The sequence below is a fragment of the Stegodyphus dumicola genome, chromosome 3 (genome assembly GCF_044657685.1).
Source record: "Stegodyphus dumicola isolate Sdum_Otavi_A_Nest chromosome 3, ASM4465768v1".
Classification (NCBI taxonomy): Eukaryota; Metazoa; Arthropoda; class Arachnida; order Araneae; family Eresidae; genus Stegodyphus; species Stegodyphus dumicola.
Genome location: NC_140770.1, coordinates 26,017,607 through 26,042,962, shown reverse-complemented (window position 1 = coordinate 26,042,962; position 25,356 = coordinate 26,017,607). Strand labels below are relative to the sequence as shown.

The window sequence follows — 25,356 nt, the reverse complement described above, 5'->3', positions numbered from 1 at the left end:
TTTGTGGCAACACAAACTTTCTGGTTACTATTTCAGAAAGCAGCTATATCATGTAGTCAGGTGTAAAAAGTTGGAAGTAATTGCTTTTAAAATAAATAAAATATTCCAATTCTTGCAACAGTCATATATTCGATGATCGTAAGGGGTTTAAGGTGTATGAGTCCCCTTAAAACCTTATTCTGAAAAACGAATTCTGCTTGACGGTCCATCTGTGTTGCCGCATACAAAACCACATATCATAGAACTTAAAAACTGCACCTTTAGTCGTTAGTGTTGAAAAAACAGCAAACCAAAGCATACCTGTGAGATTTCAAACTCCTTAATTCAAAGAATCCGCCGGCATCCTCCTTCCCCTCACTCATGCACCTCACGTGACCATCCGCTGCACTTCTGCTAACACGTTCGACTCGGCCATCATTGCTGACTTACTCCGGTGCTTTATCACCATTATGGACTTTTCTATGCACAAAAGTTTTTCACTTGAAATGATATGTGCAATTATCTTCAGAAATGCTCTTCCTCAATTGCTTTTCTTTCCATTCATCTTACAATGTGTTGGGTAATTGCGTTATGCTTTCTACGTTATGGACTTTAATCTACGAATGTTCAACTAGGATAGGTCTCCGGCCTGGAGCCTGCGAAAACCTTACATCCTCCTCCTTCTGGGGAATGTTTCGCAGCATCTCTGGAATTTGTAGCCATGGAGGCAAGGAGAGGGGCTTTCGATTGAAAGATTGCACTCCTACCTTCAAAACGCCTAGCTTTGATTTCATCCAAAATCTCTAAAAAGCTTTTGGAAGAACACTGAAAAGCACCAACGTTTCCTTCGGCGCGATAGAGACATGGAAGCAGGAAGTGATGCGTAGGTCAACTATCAACTTCTTATCAAATTTAGCGTGTTGTGGAGCACATTGCTGAAGATTTGCACCACCAAAAATTCACAAGTGGGGACATTTTATACACATTTTATCAATAACCCAGGCTCTCGATCGCGTTTGGATGGACGCACTCATTTACAAGATCTACAATCTTAGTTTTAGAAAATTATATCTTGCACATAGTGAAATGCTACATAACAGGTAGACGCATTGTTGTTCACATTTCAAACACATGGGCAACTAGCCGTGTCATTACATAGCGTTCCACAGGGGTCCTTACTCGGTCCCACACTTTTTAACGTTTATGTGAACGACATTCCTCGCACAACCAACACTACACTAGCAATGTTATGCTGATGATACAGCGGTTTTTTACCCAAAATGCGTTTCTTAGTCCAGTCATTCAACATGCACTAAGAGATTGGTTCCTAAGTGGAAAATACAAGTTAATTCCGAAAAGACAATTTCAATTATGCTCACTAGGAAAATGATTATTTACAAGCATCTTAAGTTATATGGAACAACTCTAACATACTTATATGTCAGAGTCAGTGGCGTAGCGAAGGGGGCAAGGAGGTGTATGATGCCCCGGGCGCCGCTCGCAGAGGGGCGCCAAATGGTCTCCAAACAAGATTTTTCATCATATGACTGTGTTATTTTCGGAAGGGGCGCGCCAAAAAGGTATTTTGCCCCGGGCGCCAGTTATGCTCGCTACTCCACTGGTCAGAGTCTGTCATATAACTTAAGTTATCTGGAAGTCTTAAGTTATATGGTTGTCTTAAGTTATATGGAACAACCTGGGCTAAGCAGGTTGGGTGATCCTCACAAATTCTTTCACGTTGTTGTCACATATACATTCAATTACCCAGAACATTCCAGTGCGCAAAGCCCCACTACGCACCTTGTAGAGACATTAGGTTATTTTGAAGCAAGAGACACGAAAAATGAGCAATGACCTCGCCGGCACTCGAACCACGAACTTCTCGATACATGCCGAGTGTGCTGACCACTATACCACAAAGGCATGCTAAGAAGAAATACCTTATATATTGCCCCTTTTAAAAGGCGACTGGGGTTTAGGGAACCCAGTCGCCAAATCCTGGTGATGGAGAAGCACCATCCACCACCTTTTGTTAGTTGGGGGGGTGGGAAATTACACCACGAAGGCATGCTAAGAAGGCGGGAGTATTACCTTATAACCTTAATTGCTGGAAACAGCGTTCTATCTATTGATAATAAGTTACTCACTAGAAATCCATTCCGCGGCCCATGTTGTTTTATGCTTGTCGAGTCAGGGCGTATTCATATGAAACAGATAGAGAAAAAAAAAAAAATCTGAAATGTTTCAGATTTTAAATTACGTCTAAAGGGGCGTTTTTTAACATTTTGTGTGTTACCTTTCTTTATTAAATATCATGTTCCTCGCACTTAAACCATAAGATCCAGTGCAACAGCAATATCGCAAAATAGTTTTAAAACGAGCCTATCTTTAGAATTTCCGATACAGAGACTCACGCGCTGGAGATAAAAATGTTTTTTCTGCACAACGTTGCCATTGCTCGCTTTGAAATCCTTGAGTTTGTTAATCAAAAATTCGTCAAAGTTTTAAAAAATAGGAAATCGATCATAAAACAAATTTCAAATTTGGTCTTCCACATGCTCATATTCGTTGGAGGATTACGTTATTCAAAATTCGATGACTCTATGTACCGTTGTTTTATCACAATACGAGAAATAGACATACATTTATGCAGATTTTTCATAATTTAATTTCTTCAAATATAATGAAGGACTCTAACATTTTGTGGCAACAGTTTGAAAAGTGAACCGACATTTATGAGTCCGACGCAAAATGCCAAAACGAAACTAATAGTCCTTCGGGATTCAAATCCCTTTGGACTAAAAAAAACTGCAGACTGTCCAGAACTCTGTTCTAAGGCAGATCACAAATGCACCTTGGTACATTGGGAACAACACAATCCATGATTGAAGAACTTGGTATAGTGGAACTCGGATCCTTTATTATCACCTTGCCAAAAAATTTCACTAGAAAATGAGAACTTCCAGCAACACCGGGAGCTGAGAATTGTTAATTATAATTATAAAAAAATGCAAAGTAAAAATGGCCTGTGGTCATTTTGAACCCTGTAGTGGTTACGAAAAATTGAAGCAATAAATTTTTCTCTAAAATTTTTGTTCTCTGCTGGGATTTGCAGTTGCATCATTCTTTTTGCAGTTTTTTTCTAATCCCATTAAATTTAGTATTTGTGTATTATCCACTGTTTCCACTGCTGGAATTTTCATTTCGTACTGTTTACCTTATGTTTCATCAGCTCAACGGCTTTTTTATTTCTTAAAAAATGAGTCCTTTAAAAATATTCACTTCTCTTTTGGAATTATCTAAATTTTAATTAAATTTTTTTTAAAACTATTTCGAAACTTTAAACTTTTGTTCAGTTATGAGTATATATATTCAATTGATATTGTTCAGTATAAAGCATTAGAATAACTTCTTATATCAATGTTCCCACTGACTTCTAAAGTAAGCATTCTCTGCAAACTTAGAATCACAATGCATAAAAACATTGCTAAAATCCTCATTCAGCACTCAAAGTCTTGACAGGGTCTCTTTATTAACCACAGGTCGCAAATACATATTTTCCGCAGTAACTTTATAAATTCCGCTTCAAATTTTAATATTCTACAGAGATATTTGGCTAGGCCTAGCTAAAATAGAATGCTGCACCAGTTGAGTACAAATGCTGATAGTCGTATAACAGGAGGTACAGCAACTCAGCTGGTCTTAAGTAAGTTAAGTAATTTAGTAATAACTCTAATAAATCTTACTGTAAGTTTGCCAAAATAATAAAATAAAATACAATGAATTGATCGACATTAATGTGCGTTTAGAATAATAGTAAAATTTCAAAGTCTTATTGCTAAATTTCGCATTATATGCAGAGACAAAAGTCTAAATGCATATGAATGAAGATCTTGTCTTTGCAACCGTAACTGCAAACGTACTATAAAATGAAGCATTAGAAACTGCTTGCTTTATTGAAAGATTCTTTCACTTCGGAGTTGCGAAAATCTGGTTGTAAATGTAAGTGCTTTAGTTTCATGCTTTACATGGATGACTGGAGTAGTTTTTAAAAGTTTAATTAAATATAATTTAAATGGATACCTAGGAAATGCTTTGCTTTAATAATCTTGTTTTTGAATTGTTCGCATAAATGTATGTACAATATTCTGCATGTGCTGATGTGAAAAATTTGTAAATAGTAACTGTTGTTTTAAAACCAATAATACTCTTATTATATTTGATATCGTATATGAAAATTTAACTTTTGGACTGAGAATAAAAAAAAAAATATTTCATTTATATGAGCTGTAATGAATAAATTTTTATTTGCTAACCGACAAATTAGGTTCTAAAGCATATTTAGTAAAGCTTGCGTGTACGTAAAGTTTGATATTCGATTCCCATTCAATAACTTAAATTTGATTTGGTATAGAATTAAAATAGGCTAGACTGGAGATTACGGTCCAGTCGCCAAGTGAAGCGAAATTGCGCCAAATCTGGTAACCTCTTGGCATTAAATATGAATCAATGCTTTCGGATCATTTATTGCTTATTTACTGCTTATTACAATTTCTTAAATTTCGTGATAAAACGCTTTACTCCATTTTGCTACTGCCTTAAAAATGGTATATGATACTATGAAAACTTTTAATATTGTTGATCCTAGAAAATACATAGTTATTTCAAATACTGTAGTTAAGGTGCAGAATCACTCGCATATTTGTTTGGCACTTTTTACAAGAGTAAGAACAATTGGATTTTTGTCAGTTTTCTTTCTTTTTTAAGTGAAAATACGTCGATGTGTACATGGATAAAGTAAAGTGAGTGCGCATTGCTATTTTGTGCAATTCTGGGATTTTTTTAAGTGAAAATAGGTCGATGGTTAATCTTTGGATTATGGCAACTTGGCGATGTTTTGGCGACCAACCCTGCTACAGCAACCTGCTAGTTTTTGTTTGGACGCCATTTTATTTTTCACGAAGTAGTTTTTTTTTTTTTTATTTTTTTTACTCAACATTTTTTCCAACAATCTGCTGGCCGAATTACGCTTATGCTAGAACTTTTATGGAGCAAAAGTGCTTAATCATGACGAAGATTAGGTGCGAAATTGGAACAAAGTGCAGAATCGCCCACTGCTTGCCGCGTTTTTACGAATTCCACATACACTGTATCATCCATGTACACGTCGACCTATTTTCACTTAAAAAAAACATCCCAGAATTGCACAAAAATGGCATTGCGGACACTCTTGACTATATCCATGTACACTGCTAAAGTCTTAACTAGTAACCCTTTATCGCCTTACCAAAATGTCGCCAAACTACCTGTTACCATATTCCAAAGATTAGATGGTCGATGTGTACATGGATACCGACTATGTGCAATTCTTAAAAATGCGCCAAGCAGTGGGTGATTCTGCACTTCCCCCTTTTTCGTTGTTTTACTTGAAGTCCTGTTTTAGATATTTTTGTATGTTTACAAGGTTGTTTAGATATTTTTGCTTGTATTGCGATATCATGAGTTAGCGATTTTCTAAAACGCGCGAAAATAGCCGATTTGGCGACTTGGCAATTTTTTGAAAATGCGCCAAACTGGATGTAATATCCAGTTTTACCTTGAAATATTTAAGAAATTAATATACTATTTATGAAACGTTTATAACATTTAGAATAAAAGTATTTAGAGCTTCAGTTATCCGAATAGGATCCAATTATCCGATTTTTTCCGAAGAAAGGGTTTACGTATACACTTTAACTAATTACTCTATGTACATATGTTGAAAAAGAGAGAAAAAACTATTTTTAAAGGAAAAAAAAAGGTTTTAATTAAATGAAAAGGCTTACGTGCATGTACGTGTGTATGAAAAGTCATTTGCGTAGGTGTTATATAGCGTATTGCACAGTGCTTACAAGTGCTGAAAGGTATTGCTTGATGAACATCTCGGTCTAAGTAACCTGTTTGATGGACACCGTGCCTGCATTTAAAATTTGTTAACCAGCCGTCACTGGCTTTAAAGGATGAACAACCAGGCTTCTCAGCTTTTTCATAAAGAATCGGACCCGAAATTGAGTTTCTCATAAAATGCTGCTTCAAAATCCACTTGAAACCGACATCTTTTAAATTTTTGTTTGTTACTGCATTGATTTTCTTGAAAAACTTCCATCTTCGTTTCCGAGCAGTGACGTGAAGTTTACAAGAGTAGGTTTGCTCCTTTTAATGTCTGAAATCGTTGACTGTCCAATACAATGTTTCAGTATTAATTTTTTTATTAAATCCTCAAAGCGGTTCGGATAATAAGCCATTTTGATAGTCTTTGTTCGGATAGTTGGAGTAGTACTGTATTTTTACGTGTTTTGTCTTTAAAGCAAGAAGTGAATAATATCCGGTTAAGGTCTTCAAATTTTCAGGAACTAAAGCGTTAGCTAGTAGCATATACATGCATGTAAGATAAAAAAAATCTCATGTTTACACCACATGATTTCCTTGTACGGAATATTAAATTATACGCATTTTTTCTTTAATTTCATGTAAATTGATTGAATTGAATTAAATCTACTTCGTCGACAGCGCATAAACCACAATAGAATAAATGCACTCTTTAAAATTCATTATATTTGTTTACTATATAAACACTCTTGTCTTGTCTTTTGTCTTTTGAATGGTTAGGAGGCAATTAGCAGCCTCTGCTGCTTTAACCACCGCTTTTGAAAAAAAATGCCCTTAGGCGTTGGTATATATAATTGCAAAAATGGGCGTGTAACGCCGCGCCTACTAGGCGAAGCTGAAGCAAATACAAAGGTATGTAGAGTGAAAAAGCATCTGGGAGCTGTTCGAGCTGTGACGAAAGATATAACTAGCTGAAAAGTTTGCTTAATAAAGCATTTGAAAAAATAAACATTAAGTAATTTAAATTAAGTATGCTTTTGAAACAGGTTCAGAATGAAATGGATCGTAATTATATTGGTGGGAGTGGCTCAAATGAGGAATAAGTCAACAGTAACATATTTCTGGTGAATTTCAAGAGTTCTCGTACGAGAAATGTTAAAGTCATATAAATTAACAGTATTCACAAACAGTTCACACTGTACAAAGTTCTGGAATAAACACACTTTTTAAGAAACACTTGTAATTTTAAGACACAATATTTCAGCATAAGTCACAGTTTAGAAGGCGGGATGGTGAAACACACATAATTAAGTCAGTTTGTCTGTCCCTAACAGTCTTTTTATAGGAACACTAATAAAATATAAAATTCTTGAAAATAATGATATAAAGTAGTAATCCACTGAGCTTTTTTAAGTCCTAAATAAGTTGAAAAAAACACAAGTCTCTAGTGGGAAAATATTTACAGTATGTACAGCTATTTACAAGTTTCACCACCTTGGATTATGAAAAATGCTCCTAGGACGCTTAGCAGCATTTTCAAGTGTTGGATCATAATTGATTAGTTCCTCAATATGATCATATTGAGACTGTTCAATTTTACTATAAAAGTTGTGGCAGCTTGAAATAATTTGGTCAGCAATTGGTCTGATTTTTAATTCTTTGTGTATTTGCAAATTTCTAACGAACCAAGGAGAATTAACTATTTCTCTTAGAATCTTGTTTTGAAAGACTTGTAACTTGTGTCTGTACGTTTTGAACACTGTAGCCCATATGGGAATTGCGTAAAGTAGTGTCAGTCTAATCAGCATCATGTAAACTCTTTTCTTTAATTGAATGTTTAATTTTGAGTCTCTTTTGATGAGAGGGTACAGAGCCATTTTTGCGACTGTAGCTTTCCGTAAGGCATATGCAGTCTGTTCCTTGAAGAGGAGTTGTGAATCGAAAATGACACCCAGGTATTTAGTAGTATTGACGACGGGGAGTGGCTGATTTTCTATCTTTATATTTACGTTTACTGGAGTAAATTTTCTATACCTTCTAAAGAGCAGAATTTGACATTTAGCCGGATTGACTTTAAGTTTCCAAGATTTGAGGTAATGTGCGATGTTAACTGCTTCTTCTAATTTGTCTACGGCAAACTGGTTTTAAAGATTTTGTAAAAATAGCGGTGTCATCTGCATATTTCACAAGTTTTGAATTTAGTGGGATTGGCATATCATTAGTAAAGATATTAAAGAGAATTGGCCCCAAAACACTTCCCTGGGCGACGCCGCTTTTGATTCTTTTTCTTGAGGATAAAGTGTTATTGATTTTGACATGAAAATTGCGATTTTTTAGATAACTTTGCATTAGTTTGATAAAATTTATAGGCAGATGAGCAAGGTGTAGCTTAAAGAGGAGTCCCTCATGCCACACCTTGTCAAATGCCTTTTCTAAATCTAGGAAACAGCTTGAAATAGTATTTTTTTTTTTTTTTTTTTTTTTTTTTTTTTTTTTTTTTTTTTTTTGGAAAAGGAATCAGCAATAAATTCAGTAACATTGAGAAGTTGATGTACTGTGCTATGCTGTGGGCGAAAACCAAACTGTTCATTTTGAATTATCCCTCATCTTCCAAGTGTCTCGTCAGCCGTTTCTGTAGAACTCGCTCAAAAACTTTGCTAAGACTTGGAAGCAGGCTAATTGGACGATAAGAGTTAACATTTTTTGGATCTTTGCCAGGTTTAACAAAAGTAATGATATGTGCCATTTTCCACTGCTGCGGAAAATAGTTAAGCCTTATGCAGGCATTAATTATGTTGGTAATTAGGACAATATATCCCTTGGGGAGAATTTTGAGCACTTTATTTGTTATCCCGTCGTAGCCGGGGGCCTTTCTATTTTTCAGATTTTTTATGTTTTGAATTTCAATGGGCGAGGTGTAATCAATATGCTGTCCATCTGTTCTATCAGGAAGGTGAATAATGAAATTAAAAACTTCCTCTTCTGTATCTTCATCTTGTGAGTTTTGTCGTGAAGGTTTTTTCAAGATGTGTTGCAAGAACTTCTGCCATATCTTTTTCAGAATATGAGATTCCAGTATCGGTGTGCAACGGTCCAATGTTGTCGCTATGAGTTTTTCTGAGCGCTTTCCCAATACGCCACACTGTATCAGGGTTGAAGTCCATTGAGTCTAATAAATTATTCCAACTATCAGATCTGTATTCACTTAGAAGATTTTTAATATTCCTATTTTTTCTGTTAAGAATTCTTTTGATATTAGGATCAGCAGTACGGCGCCAAATTTTAGCGGTGCGATTTTTGTCCTTAATTTTGTCAATAATGTCATCCGGAAGTTTTTCTTTTTTTATGTTCTTCATATTTAGTAGATTTGTCAAGAGCACTTTTTATACAATTATTGACCTTAGTGATTTGATACTCAATGTCAGTAATATCGGTTAAAGCAGGATGCGCTGGTAGTTTTTCCAGAGAATGAATGAATTTATCCCAGTTTGTGATTTTTCTAAGTGGAATATTTTTTCAAAGCCGTAATAAGTAAATCTGACAGGGAGATGATCGGAAGTTAGCTGGTGTGAAACTTGTAGGAAGGGAATTTGTGCAATATTTTTTGTGATAACAATATCAAGAACTTCAGCGCTGCCAGTATGGCTGTATCTGGTGGGATCCGTTGGTCCAAAGATACTTAAATCATTATATAAACACTCTGAATGCACAAAATTTATATCATTTGAAGAATTTTCGTTGCCACATGTTCTATTCTAACACTATAATAAAGCTAAAACGATGTATGAAAGAAATTAAGTAAACAAAACAGAAGGGAAACAGTTCTTCACATACGATTTAGTATTTCTCATTCAATTAATTCAGTTCTCACTTCGCGACAAGGCAAAAATACATAAAAACTCAAAATATCTGCATTAAAAATTACGAAGTAAATTTTAAATACTTATTTCCTCGAAAAAATTCCAGAAAGGATTAAGCATGATTTTAATTGGCAGTAATAAATGAAGGCGTTATTTTTGTGTTGCGAAGCTTAGTCTCTCTAGATTGGCAACAAATCTACAATTCTGCTGTTTAAAATGTAAACAAATATGTCCGCCATGTTATTTAAAACTTAACCGCTCTTAAACAGCTTTTAAATTGTTGATAATTGTACAAATATTGCTTCCAGAATTACGAAAGGCATAAAAACCTTAACCGGAAGATAAAAACAACATAATTCAATCATTTTTAAAGCAAAAAATGTACAATTTACAAGCATATAAGAGTAAAGAACTGAGATCACTGAGCCGAGTAATAGAGTGGATATATATATATATAAATATACTTCTATACGTTTGGTGCGGCCAGTTGCAACGAAAATACGAGGTGCACATCTACATGTTATAGCAGTCCTATATACAAAATTTCAACGTTCTGAGGCTACTCGTTTTTGAGTTATGCGAGATACGTACGTACAGACGCCACGAAAAATTCTCTTCAGAATTAATTTTAAAGCAATTTTATAATTTTTTTGGAGGAAAAGAGTCTTTTATTCTGTTCTTACGTACAGATATCACGCAAAAACATCGTTAAATTGCATTCGATGGCGGTCAAAATCGATATTTTCGTTGAAATATGTTGCCTGAAACTTTTCGCGATTACAATACTTCCTTTTTACTTCGTACAAGGAAGTAAAAATGTATAAGATAAATTATAATTAGTAATAGCCTCCTAAATCTTAATTTTCCCTCTCCATTCAAAAAAATAAGATTTTACACTGCGTCATTTCGAGGCTAATCCATGTCTTATAACTCTTACAGTGAAGTAATTACGGCTTTGACCAAATTGTTTCTTCGTAAGTCTCACTGTTAAACAAAATTTAATACCAGAATAGCCTTTTTTTATACATTGTTAATGGCATGCATCAAATTTCTCATACATTTATTCCTGAATTATGCATTTTGAGTTGATTTTCTGTTTCTCTTACCCATTTCCATATATGAGCAGTAATAGTACACTGCAAAGGGGGGACAGTTCTATATCGCCGGTTCTACTGAGCCGATTGGAGAAGTTAAACTTGCGGTTTTCATGTTTCGAAAGCACGATATATGATATGTATTAGATTTATATACAGCATTGTTCTAGTATAAGTAATTTGACACAAAATCTCACTTTTTCTGAAATGACATGGCAATTGTTTTCCATATTTTGATTCTACTGCTCAAATTATGCCACACTCAAGTTTTCCCACTCCTCAATGTTAATTGAATTTGGTATATATTTAATCTTCTTTTTATTAAACTTACTTGATTGCTTCTTCCAGAATTCGAAATCTAGGCATAATCCAAATATAATTGAACTATTTTTTTTGTGGTTTGTTTTTAAATATTTCTATAAATTTTTTAAAAAAATTTTTGCATTTTAACTTCATTTTAACTTTAATTTTTGCATTTTAAAATTAAATTTTTAACATCTTAAGGTAATGCAATTCTAGGCGCACCTACAAAAAATTTAATATAATTAATTCTAGGCGCACCTACAAAAAATTCAAATTTTCTAAGAGTTGTTCAAAATTTTCTAAGATGTATTCGAGTTTACATATTGGCCTGTTTTGAAATTTGGCATCTTTTTCTTTTTGAGAGAGGTAGTAATGACAAAAGTGATTTACGCACTTTGTTAAAATTATTTGAAAGTATGAATGATGACTTTCCCGCTCTGCTACAATGAATAAAAGGAAAGGAAAATACGTTACTATAAATTTTGCAGTACGCCAAGTACACTCATGTCCGTAAATTAAGGATAATTCGGAGTCGCGCGGAAATCAAACTCTAAAATATATCGCCTGTAAAATTACTACACACATCTTCAAAAATCATGTGCAAATTTCAGGAAGTAACCCGATGACACCGATGGTACGTCACAATGACGAGAGTGATATATAAGGAATACAGGCAAAGAAGTAAAATTGTTCGTAGGCGCTTTATAAGCATTTCAGTGCAATAACCGAATAGTTATGACGCAAAGGACGCATTTGGATGATTTTTTATGTGGTAGAATTATCGGCCGTCTGGAATGTGGGCTTACCCAACTGGAAGTATCAGGCGAACTTGGAATTGCCCAGAGTGTCATCTCCACGCTTTGGCAACGATTCCAAGATGATGGTAATGTGAATAGACGTTACAGCACAGGTCGCCCCAGAGTTACAACGCCGAATGAGGACCGTTATTTGGCATTTGCTGCCAAAAGAAACAGGCGGAGCACATCCTCAGACCTGTCACGTTAGCTGTCTTCAGCCACTGGTACGACAATTTCAAGGCAGACCGTGTACAGACGCTTAGGGCAGATTGGTCTATATGCTTGTAGACCTGTCAGATGCGTTCTACTTACTGCAACTCACTCTCGCCTGCGGTTAGCCTGGAGGAGTGCTCGTTTGCAGTGGAATTATTCTGGTTTCCAGAACTGACCTGCATGTTCAAATTGTAACCATGAGAAAACAAATCTGTTGGGACGTTATTCTGGAACAACATGTACGTTTGTTTCTCGGGCGCCATGGGCGCACAATTTGTGTTTATGGATGACTATGCCCGTCCTCACCGTGCAAACATCGTAAGCAAATGCCTTCAATCGGAGGATATCACCCGTATGGACTGGCCAGCATTCTCACCGGACTTGAATCCAGTAAAGCACGTGTGAGACATGCCTGGCCGACGAGTTGCAGCTCGTCAACCTCCTCCTAGATGTCTACCGGAACGTCCGATAGCATTGTTTTTGAGTGGTGTAATATCCCCCAAGATCAGATCGATAATTTGATACTCAGCATGCCTAGACGTTGTACGGACTGTATTGCATAGTCTGGGAGGCATACAATGTATTAACAACCATGAAATATTGGTTTTTTGTAAATAGGTGTTTTTTGTAATTTGCTCCAGGGAGAACAAATCGCTAATTTTTTTAATAATATCAAACATGTAGCATCTTTTTTGCTCTTTTCCTTTTGTTTAATAAATAAGCTTTACAAATAAGTCAAATTTGTTTAGCTTCTAACTCTTTTGCCTGATTTCGCATTATTCTAAATTTATGGGCATAAGTGTAAATTATTCTTGGCTCAAAATGAAAAAAAATGCACAAAGGTAAATTTTTGAATTTCTTTGTATATTTCGTACCGATATTTAATATTCAGGCATAATTTGAGTCGTAGAATCTAAATATGGAAAAAAAATACTATGTCGTTTCAGAAAAAGTACTATTTTGTGTTAAAATACCTATGTTAGAATAATGCCATATATATATATATATAAAGTCGCGCTTTCAAGACTCGAAAAATTAAGTTTGATTTTTATCAATCAGGCCAGTAAGACGGGAGGTGTACAACTGTCCCATTTTTTCCCCACAGTGTACAACTGTCCCATTTTTTTGCCCACAGTGTACATCTTTCAAAAGCTTTTAACTTTATGATAAGCAAATTTGTTTCAATTTTATTTTCAGAATTTTAAGCTTGTGCCAGTTTTCGTACCAGAAGATGGCTGAAATGTTCCCTAAAATCCTGAAAGAATTCGTCCTATTTGGCATTTTTATTCTACAGATTTTTCTCATTACCAAAACGACATGTTGTCGAGCAATCCCACATTCCCGTGGAAGTAAGTGAAAATTTAATACCTGCATCTGGTCAGTATCTTTAGATACAGACTATAACCATTCTTAGCATTACAGAAATTACTTGCACACTACTAAGCTAGTATGAGAAATTAATTCTCTAAATTAATTACTGATTTGGTGTTCGTAAGCTGATTAGTTGAGTATATCTCTGTTTTGTTTCCTTCAGTAATGAGAAAATTTGTTTCCGTTAAGATATTTGGTACTATTCCGTTTTGAGGACCGTAAAAAATCGCCAAACTATTGTTGATGCCAGTGCTGTCAAACATAATTGCGGCAACCCTAACGCAAGAAAAGTATAACAATAGTAAATAACTAAGATTAATTTTGATTTAATTTAGATAAAAGGTTAATTTCATATACTTTATTATTATAATTTGTTTAAAGAATAAACATAACAGAATGGAAGCATAAGAGTGAATAACTATTTCAGATCATTATCATTTATATAAAAAAGCTAAATAATACTGAGTGGATTCCTGCATCGCTATTTCGCTACTGATTTATCGCTTAAGTATTAATTCATCTCGTTGGTTGTTCAAACATAATTTTCTATAATGAATGATGCCTTTTCTCTGAAAAATTTCTATTGCAGACTTTTTGTTACTGGGCACCACCCAAATTGTTAAATCCACAGCGTTATCGAAAATGGATTTAAAAATTAAACTAGTACTTCATTGGCGTCATAAGAAATATAGAACTATCTGAACTTACGCAGTTTGAAAGCAGCGTCTGCGCTAGATTTGGCGCGCTGTTAAATGGTCGCGTATGCTAGATTTGGCGCTTCTGCGCATACCTTTTTCTGCAATTTTTTTACGGTCTTCAAAACTGAATAGTACCAGATATTTGTGAAATGATTTTTATAATAGTAAGTAAATAATGCTTGTATACTTTCCTAATAAATGCTGGGCCACTAAAGGTTGTGTAACTAAAGCTTAGAAGTATAATTTTTTGTTCCCAAGCTCCAGTTTCGAGACTTGAAGAATTTTACAGTCGCGAGATGTGAGAAATTAAGCTTTTAAACTTCATAGATCCATTTCTCTTTTAAAACTCGTTCATGAATCTTTTTGTTTTCCTAAGTAGAGCGTCGTTGCTAACTTTGAGACTTGTAGTAGGTTAACGCTGGAAATAAATTCATTGACTATTTCGTTAAAATATATTCATACTTTGAAATCTTCACTTTACTCTCAAGCCGTTAACTCAATGCTCGAATGTGTGCGTCGTACGTTCTTTAAATGCCGTTTTCTTTTTAGCCCAAACGACGCTAGCCGTGAAGAGCTATTGATTTAGTTTCGGCATTTACCGTTGAAAACTTTAAGACTGTTTCACTTTTCAAATTATTTGCCTCCACATAATATCGGCACGTATTATATTTAAAGAAAACAAATAATGTAGAAACTGCATGATTGCATGACTATTTCTCCGCATTGTGAAGAAACAAAGGTACCTAGAGCCATCAAATTTTGAATAGCGTAATCCTCCACCCGAATATCGGCATCTGGAAGCCGAATTTGGAATTTTTTTATTATCTATTTCACATTTTGCAAAACTTTAACAAATCTTTGATTAACGAATTCTAAGATTTCAAAGTGAGCAATGGCACGCCAGACTCTAGCGCGCCAGACAGTGTATCGAAAATTCTAAAGATATGCTGTCTTTAAATATTTTGTGACATTATCTTTGAATTGAATTTTATGTCTTAAGTGCCGAGAACATATTTAATCAATAAAGGTACTACACAAAACGTTTGTAACAGAACTCTCCTCGCCAAATATGGCTGGGGACCGCTATAACAGGGAAGTATCGGAAATCCTTTAGCTTCGTAGTCTTGGTTTTTGCAGTTCTTAAACGTTCTTCCTCAATCTGTACTATTCAATTTTTAATTTCTTGATTGCGCATTGTGAAGACCTATTCTGGAGACTTAAAATCATTTTAAAGAACAACATTACTCGGAGTAGTACACTCAAAGGTATCGAGTGAACGTTTATAAACTCGATAATTTGTAATGTATATTGTCGAACAGCTAATGTTTAAAAGGATATGCGTTGAGTTTTTGTATGTAATGTTTATACTAGCTTTTGTTACATATACGGCTATAGTATATATTTCATATATGGCTTTAGTTCCGTTAACCTTTTCGGTACTATTCGGTTTCGAGGGCCGTAAAAAAATTGCAGCGAAAATGTGCGCGCAAAAGCGCCAAATCTAACAAACGTGCCCATTTAACAGCGCGCCAAATCTAGCGTACGCGCTGATTTCAGATTGCGTAAGTTTATGTAGTTCTATATTTCTTAAGATGCCATTGAAATACTAGTTTAATTTTTAAATCCTTTTTTGATAGCCCATGGATTTAACAATTTGGGAATTGCCCATGATGAAAACTCGGCAATAGAATTTTGGGTAAAGTGCAGAATCACCCACTGTTTTAAAAGTTTTTACTTTAAGATTGATTTCGAAGAAACATCCACCACTCGCCAATTTTTCACTTTGAAGAATTGGTCATTTTCCTTGAACTGAAGTCTCAATTGTGTCAATTTTTTCAATTTCCTTGAACTGAAGTCTTATATTAAAGACTTAAAAAGCGCTTTTAAGAATTGCACATACTCGGTATCCATGTGCGCATCGACCTATTTTCACTTAAAAAAAAAAAAAAAATCCTAGAATTGCACAGAAAAAGCACTGCACACACCCTTGACTTTATCTATATACACATCGACCTATTTTCACTTAAAAAGTAAAAGAAAATTGACAAAAATCCAATTGTTTTTACCCTTGTAAAAAGCAGCAAACAAATAACTGAGCGATTCTGCACTTTACCGAGAATATTTTCAAAGAAATGGCATCATTCATTATAGAAAATTACGTTTGAACAACCAACGAAATGGAATTATGCTTTAGTGATAAGTTGGTGGCAAAATAGCGATGCAGGCATCCATTCAGTTATGTTTAGCAATTTTTATATAAATTATAATAATGATCTGAAATAGTTATTGACTCTTATGCTTCCATTCAGCCATGCTTAACCTTTTTTTATATAAATTATAATTATAAAAAAGTATTATATGAAATTAACCTTTCATCTAAATTAAAACATCAATCTTAGATAGTTATTTACTAGTATACTTCCTTTCTTGCCGCAATTATTTTTGGCAGCATTGGCATCAACAATAGTTTAGCGATTTTTTACGGCCCTCGAAACCGAATAGTACCACATTTTCACACGAAATCCGCATGCTTTCTGAGAAGCAAACTGTTTGAATGCTTCATTCTGTTACCTTTTTAGAGCTGTCAAATAAGTCTTTAATATAAGACTTCAGTTCAAGGAAATTGAAAAAATTGACACAATTGAGACTTCAGTTCAAGGAAAATGACCAATTCTTCAAAGTGAAAAATTGGCGAGTGGTGGATGTTTCTTCGAAATCAATCTTAAAGTAAAAACTTTTTTATATGATGATAGTTTTTCTCGTAACATTCGAGGATTTCAAGAGTTCAGCTCTACGGTTTTTTTAGAATGCGGAATCTTCTGCATTCGCTTCCGAATAAAAATTCTTTGGTCTAAAATTTTAAACAGCATAACTCTGGTGGTTAGCCTCGAGTTAGTCCCAGAGAACGAGTCAGCCGCTTAAGATTTTCGTGAGCTCTCTTCTACGTAATCTCTCGCATGTTTATCAGTACTCCTTAAAAATAACAGATGTAAAGTCTCTGAACGCTAGTAGTTCAGTCTGGGGTTTGATTCTGTGCCAATGGCCTGACTGCATGGGCATTTTCATAGTTTTCCTTATGTGCAACATATGTACGAGATAATTTCCATTCGAAAGTCCTTTACGAAGGCTCCCTCCTCTTAGGCACATAGCCCGCGAGTGCTTTGTTTGAATTAAGCCAAACCTCAAAAATTATCTCAGAAGTATACTTTCTGATAATCCTTAAAGGCCTTGTAATTAAAAAATCACTTCCATCATTACTAGGCCCACCAGCGGCCGAGCGGTAAAATCGCTGAACGCCTAGTAGTTCGGTCCGAGGTTCGAATCTCGCGAACGGGCTGGCTGCATGGGCGGTTTCGTGGTTTTCCCCATGTGTAACGTGTATACGAGCCATTTTCCCTTGTCGAGTCCTCCACGAAGGCATCCCTCCCCTTAGGCAAATAGCCCTATTCTGCTTTGCCATAATTAAATAAACCAAACCAAATCCATCATTCCTAGGACCCACCAACAGCCGAGGGGTAAAATTACTGAACACTGGTAGTTCGATCTGATGTTCGAATCTCGGGAATGGGTTGGCTGCATGGGCGTCTTCGTATTTTCCCCATGTGTAACGTATATACTAACCAGTTTCCCTTAAGTCCTCCACGAAGACATCCCTCCCCTTAGGCATAGAACCCTCGAGGCTCTGCCGTAATCGCATAAATCACACCAAACCAATCCATCATTGCTATTGAGTAGATTTAAGAGGTCGTGGTATCTAAAATCGATACATCGATTTTTCAGTTTTTGCTAAAAAAGTACTTTATTTTTCCAAAACTTTTTACGTAAAAATATACTTTTTTTTTTCTCAAACTAATTCAGTAATTGCAAAATCGATCCTTAAAGTTATTAAGAAGACTGATGAACATAATAAAAAATGTGAGGGGAAAACATTCAAAGTGGTAGTAGAAAGACATTTTAATTGTTAAATTTTTCAACACATTTAAATTAAACATTTTTTGCTAGTTTTTTTTTTTTTTTTCAGCTTAAAATCATTGTCTTAAAAGATCATTTAGTTATATTAACAAAAATTAGATGAAAGTTCCTAAATAATAATAATAATAATAATCATTCAAAAAGTAACGAGCCCTCTTAAAAACTCGGGTTAAGTATTCCTTTCTCATTCTCTATTTTGCAATTAATTGCAATAATTTAAATCTCCATTTGCAACTGATAAAATTACTTTTAATTTTTATGAACACGCCGTGCATCTCTTTCTGACCTATTTCAAAATTATAAGCATACATTTTTATTTGTTTTCTTGTGTTTATAATAAGTAATTTCTAATTTATACACACCATTTCATTTCAGATATGACAGAAGACTTTGATACAGAAGTCGGTTCACCGATACGAATTAGATGCACTCTATTTCGTACTCAACTAAAGCTTAAGAATTCGACCTTCAACGTGTCTTCTAAAAATCTACTGATACAGCATTTTGAAAAAACACTGGACAACGTCGTTAGCTTGGACGAACGTACCATAGAATATTTTAATCCAATCGCCTTTGCTAATGACACAGGATGCTATGCCTGCTATGTGTCTGTTCCTAGCGCCAAAACCAAGAGATTTGTATGTTCTACATATATCTATGTTCACAGTTAGTATTTGCTTTGATCTTAGCCAAAAGGCCGTATTTGCAAGTTTGTATAATAAGACGATAATCTTTCACGAAAATGGGCAATATGTGTTCTAATTCAGTTTCCTATAACACTATAAAACTGACTGTGTTAAGATTCCTGTTCTAATTATGTATTAAATTTTACGAAAGCTGACTGTTATTTAAATAGGTAAAAGATGGCTGCAATTACTTGTAGGAATATTAAAGAAAATTTACGTATCTTTTGTTGCTTGTCTAAACCCATTCCACTTGCAGACATCAAAGGGTTTGTCAAAAGCAAAATTCTCAGCAAATGGCAGAAGCAATGGGATGATAAAGTATATAACAAGCTGAGAAATGTAAAACCCACCATTGGATACTGGCCATGTATGGCTAATAGAAAGGGGGATGTCCTCTTGACTCGACTGAGAATTGGCCATTGTCGCCTGACCTATGAGTATCTTCTGAAAGAAGAGAATCCCAGCTGCCCAAACTGCAATGCAGATATGACGGTCCATCATATCTTGGTGGAATGCCACAGTTTTAATTATTTTCGCCAAAAACATTTTAATTGTTCAGAACTGGACTTTAGAAATTTAATTGGAAAATTGTTTCTGTTTTTAAAAGATATTGGCTTTTATAATAGACTTTAACCTGTTTTTTAAAAGATATCAGCTTTTATCATAGATTGTAATCTGTCTCTTTTTACCTAAGCTGGAAGTTTTTACAAATGACTAATTGCATTGTTACCATTTGTCTGGCGCAGATAACCTTGACAGGTGTTGTGCCAATTTACAATAATCCAATTCAATTGTCTAAACCCCTCCCCCCAGTTACGAATGGATGAGACCGTTGGACGCTGGATCATTACACGAGTGTATTCATGCTTTGTCTATGTTTTATTAAAGATTTTAAGAGCTTTCTTTCTCTCAAGCCCTCACTTGCTTTGTCTTGAGCAACTAACATAACTTTCACCATGTGTTTTTAAAAAATGTTAGATACTTATGAATTTTTTTGTAGTACATGAAAAGCAGTTTGGTGGACTATAACATAAGTAATCAACTTTTTAACATTGAAAAATACTAAATCCTGTTTAAAAGCTAAGCTGACATTAGGCACTAACGTGTAATCATTTGAAAGTTTCGCTTAATTGTTAACAATTGTACATTAATAGAATGAAGACAAAATAATAGCTTAGAATATTAAATAGAATTAATAGACGCTAATAATATAATTAGAAAATTAATAGAATGAAGACAAAATAATAGGAATTTAAAGCCCCCAGTTTGTCGAAAACTACGGTTCTGTTTTCAGTGCCAGGTGCAGAAATGTATGTATATCCCCAGTTTGTCGAAAACTACTGTTCTGTTTTCAGTGCCAGGTGCAGTAATGTATGTATATATGGACGTGTTACTGTACGCAAATGTATATATGTACATGCATATGTATCTGTGTGTGCATACATAAACTTCTGAATTCGGTCCTGATAACAGAAGAGTACCACGTTGGCTTTTATTATTCATGCTAAATTTCTTACAAATTACGTTTGATATTAGTTGCCTAAGGCTTCTTAAATATTTCGGTATCGTACCAATCACTTCAAAGTTGGCATATTAATATTCTACATTTCAGGTATAACAAAAATTAGTTTTTTGAACTTTAACTGAAAACTCGGACGCACGGGCACGACAGCTAACACATATTTAACATCCTCTCGCACCAATTCGCTTAATTAAAACAGGCTGCCACAGAACTCGTTCTTATTCTACTTGATCTTCTGGTACACTGTGACAGCGTAATTTACTCATTTAGAAAAAGGATCTTATGTCACAATAGAAATTTTTATGGTCACAGGAAGAACATTTAACTTCTTATCCTTTCTCTCGCATGAATTAGACACTACAAATAATGCAACGTCTTATCTCCTGATAGCTCGTGGACCTTTTCGTGGCCTACTTATTGGGCTACATTAACAGACAGATGCATTTTTACCTTATCAGGTGCATTGGATCACTACTTTTTCAGCGTCTAATATGCAAAGATCTACATTTTTGGACAACAGCAAACAAACAATGCACGTGAATGGTGGTTTCAGCAGATTTTTAGGAATAAATCTTTCCAGAAGCTTCAGGCTCTAATGAACTATCTTATTATAAACAGCGACAATCTAATTTTTAGCTATTAATGTCGATAGAAGTCACAAAAGTGGCTTGTAAACTTAATAATAGTTTTACTTTTGTAATATTTTATTATTTTTTATTATTTGTTTATTATTTAGTTCGTTATTTTACTAGTTTCATTTTTATAACATTATTTGATTTTGTTAAATAATTTCTCAACTGTTTAATTTTTTCAAAATTCGCAAATTTCTTTCTCAGAATCTCGGAACTTATGCCAAAATTATCGACTAACAACTCTGCTCAGCAACTTTGCATTACTCTTGCTAAAATATTCTATAACAGTGCTTTAATTTGTCAAAACTTTTAGCGTCAAAATCCTTTATAATAACTATACTGTAACCGTAACGAAATTTTATACCGAGTACTTTACATCAAAATCTCTAAAATGTAATATTCTTTGTAACAGTGTAACATTCTTTGTTAAAGGTGTAAAAAAAAATTCTCTAACATTTATATCGCCACTATTTGGAAATTTTATACTCAAAGCAAATCTCTTTTTAGTGAAAGTCACTAAAAGAGTAGAAAAAGCTGAACGTTTTTCACACGGAACAGAAAGTAAACAAAAGATAATGTTAACGGTAAAACATCACCAATGTACTAATTTATATTATTTTTTAGATTTTATTTTAAATCAAACAGCCAGAATGTTTTGAGTTCTTAATTTTGCAATTTTATTGCAAAAATAAAAACTCGAAATTATGTTTTGGTCTTAATGTTGCAGGTCGGTGGTATATACTTCTGGCATGAAGAGATAATTGTGTGAATGTTTAGTAGAGTATCAAAACGTTTTTGAAGAAAATAGATTGCTGAACATCTGTGGGTGTTACTTCCTTTACCACTTTACTTTAGCTGTTTATTTAATTTAAAAAAATTGGGTTGGATGTTTGCTGCTCGCCATTAATTAGAAGAACTCAAAGCTTTATTGAAAAATTATATTTCTTCCATTTCAAATTAACAGATATTACATTGAGTTAAAGGTCTCGCTGAATCAATGATACTAATATTACAATGCTAAATTGACAATGTCATCTATACAATAATTGTTGCATAATAATCCGTATGAAAAATAAATGCAATCAATTATTACTTTGTCATGGATAGGATCTATGTTGTGGAGTATGTATATTAACCAGTTTTTAAGTCTGTCTTCTTTCATGCGTCATAACTTCCTGTTCTTATCAGTTACACACCTAATGATGTGTGTCCGTATTATTGTTGCAGTTATCCACAGAGTAGGCCAGCAATATCAGTTCAGGCAATTGATAGTTCCGTAGTCCAAAGTATATGATGTTGTATAGACTATTCCATGTTCATAGAAACTAGATTCCAAGTTAACTTTTGATAAATTCGAAGTGCACTTTTGTTAAGTTCATTGTTCACGTAAATACTTGTCCATTTCGGTACATCATAACTTCGTGTCCTTAACAGTTTGCACACCTCATTATGTGTGTCCATAGCAATTTGCACACTGTGTCGCAGTTATCCACAAAGCAATCACGAAATGGCAGTTGGGAAGTTCATTGTAATATGTACAGTATTTTACTATTATCCCCAGAAGCAAATGTTTTGTAAATAATAACTTGGCTCTCAGATGATAAGAAAAAGGAAAGAAAACTAATTAATTTTTTTTCAATACAATTCTAAATTATGCAAAACTACAGATTTGTTATACAATTCCAGTCTATACAAATTGACTGGTATTCCAACAATATAAAGCACATATTCTAAAAAATGGTATTTATTCAATTACATGTATCCAATTCTTTATAAAAATAGTCGTTAGTGACCCTGACTGTTGTAGTGATGGGCCCGGGTTCGAATCCCGGAGAAGGCATGGTTGTAACTGTCCGTCTCTTTATAGGATGCAACAGTGGCTACCTGTTAAGTGCTTCCATAATGAAATGGCACCACTTCTGGCCCTTGTAGTGGCGCAAAGCTAATGGCTATTGAATAAAGCGCTCGGCCATTAAAAAAAAAAAACGGAGTGAAAGAATTTCATCGTGAATATCACGCTGTTAAGATAACTGAAAAAGAGACTGATAGATTTAATAATTGAAGTCTGTTTTATTTAGAGCTCAACTTCGGTTCGTAACAAGTGTTAGCATTTCAAACAATTTAAAAAAAAAAATGGGAAAAGGGTTCCTTAAGCGACAAGGAAACTATGCGCATAAAAATTCTTGAGTTTGCACCATAAAATAAAGCAAGAAAGAATTCAAATAAATCATTTGGAAGAAATTACGACTATCGCTTCTAGGTTTTATTCGTTTCCCTCAAATCTTCAGTCTTGTTCTTGGGACACCAGCGGCCAAGCGGTAAAGTCGTTGAACACGGTAGTTCGGTCCGAGATTCGAATCCCGTGAACGAGCTGGCTGCAGGTGCATTTCAGTGATTTTCTCCATGTGTATACGAGCCAGTTTCCCTTAGAAAGTCCTCTACGAAGGCATCCTTCCGCTAGGCAGATAGCCCTCGAGGCTTTCAAGAAACCAAACCAACTATCTTTTTCTCAAATACTTCAGATGAAAACGAAAACATTTATTTCTGAGAAAAACGTGTGCAATAGTAATATTAACTTCTCAAACTTCAACAATTCATGTAATTTGTGCAGGTTATTGAAGGCTGATTATAGTATTTAATTACACCATCAGAGTTTTGAAATCTTAATCCAAACAAAGATTTGAATCTTAATTATGTATCGGAAAACAGTGTCTGTGTATTGTGCAGTGTCTGTGAAAACTGATCGTCTGAAATGTTCCTTTGTTCACTCTGTCACAGTACGATTTTTAGATGCAAGAAATAAAACTCAATGTTGTAGAAACATAGCATTCTACTTTCCAACTAGTTCCTGAGCTGATTTGTGCTGATTATACTGTTTTCACAAATACGCCACTTAACGATTTTCATCCGTGACTACCAAAATTGGGAGGTAATGTTTTAAGCACGGGTACAATTGTTGCTTCCTCTCAAACACAGTGCGCTAAGAGGAAGGGGCTCCCAGACCTAGCACGTGGCTGCCCTAACACAGTTATAGGTCTGAATGAATTGGCGATCCAAGGGACCGCTAACCAGTTGTCGAGCCAAGCATAAGCCGAGTCGACAACCATACTCAGCAACTCACGTTCCACGTCCCCGACCTGGAGGGAATCTAAGAAATCTTCCCATCAAAAGGGGCCTCGATCCCGGACAAGCAGAACTAAGTCACTTAAACATTGGTCACCAATCCGGCCTGTTAACATTACGTCACAGTACACACACGTCGTTCCAGGCGCCCGCCCCCAGGGGGGGGAAGGATATGAATATGCAGTTTTGAGGCTCCAGGCGCTCACTGGAACACTCAAGCAGTCTAAAGGCTCGCCGAAAGCGCCGACTTTACCGACGAGTGTGGTTTCCTCCGGACAACTACGTATATCTCGCTATATAGCTCCACCACAACCAACGAAACCGGACAAGACAATAACCATACGGTTCCTGTCGAACCCGAACCAGCCATCGCCAGCAATGGTTCTACTCCTTTGAAGACTGATCTTATATCCCAGTGGCCAAGACTACCTGGGTACAGTTTCCAACCAGTAGCTTTCCAGGTTTTGCCCGAGTCGACGTGAATCCAGTTCTTGCTGAAAATATAACTCAACTTCTTATGTCTGGTTCTAGCACGAGTGATGAATTTTGGAAAATCCAGTCACGGTTAGATTCTCCTTCGTATTTTTCAATGATGAAGTCTGCAGAGAAAGATATGACTTTAAAATAACTTATTTTTTTCAAGGTACTAGTATGTTTTTGATATAAACGCTCTTCTCGGTGGTTCACCAAATTTCAAAAGTCTGTCCTTTGTTTATCACAAATTAATTTTAATCCTTCAAATATTTTTTACTTTTTAATGAAAGTATAAGTTGTTATGTCTTCTAGTTTACTCATGAAAAGTTCATTGAAAAATGATCGTTTATGCTTTAGGATTCCTTGAACTGCACAACTTCTCTGTACTTGTAAACTGGCTAAATTTAGAGAACTGTACATTCTACAGAATATCATAATGGATTTCCTCAGCCTAATAACGGCCCAGCGGTAATGTCGCTGAACACTTGAAGCCCGACCTGTATTGAAGTCCAGGCGAACGCCCTAGCTGCATGTGTTCGTTATCGTTGTTTTTTCCCCCGTGTGGCAACATGGACACGACGCAATTTCCCTTAGAGAGTACGGTACTCTTCTGTTATCGAAACCGATTTCAGAAATGTATGTATATGCGTACACACATACATACGTACATATATTACATGCATACATGAAGATATGCATCCAACGCCCTTCATGTCTGCTCGTTACTTTTTTCCTATGTGCAACATGGACACAAGGCAATTCTT

General features: G+C 35.0%; 1 protein-coding gene across 1 annotated transcript in view; it reads left to right on the top strand.

Annotated features, from left to right (window-relative positions):
* Positions 1-3,915: 3,915 nt before the first annotated feature.
* Positions 3,916-25,356, top strand: part of LOC118182251 (oncostatin-M-specific receptor subunit beta-like) — a 47,312-nt gene continuing 25,871 nt past the window's right edge. Inside the window, exons 1-3 of the mRNA XM_035351571.2 lie at positions 3,916-3,981; positions 13,312-13,463; positions 18,531-18,821. Coding sequence (XP_035207462.1) covers positions 13,346-13,463; positions 18,531-18,821 — 409 coding nt within the window. The 5' untranslated portion in view covers positions 3,916-3,981; positions 13,312-13,345. The remainder of the gene's footprint in view (positions 3,982-13,311; positions 13,464-18,530; positions 18,822-25,356) is intronic.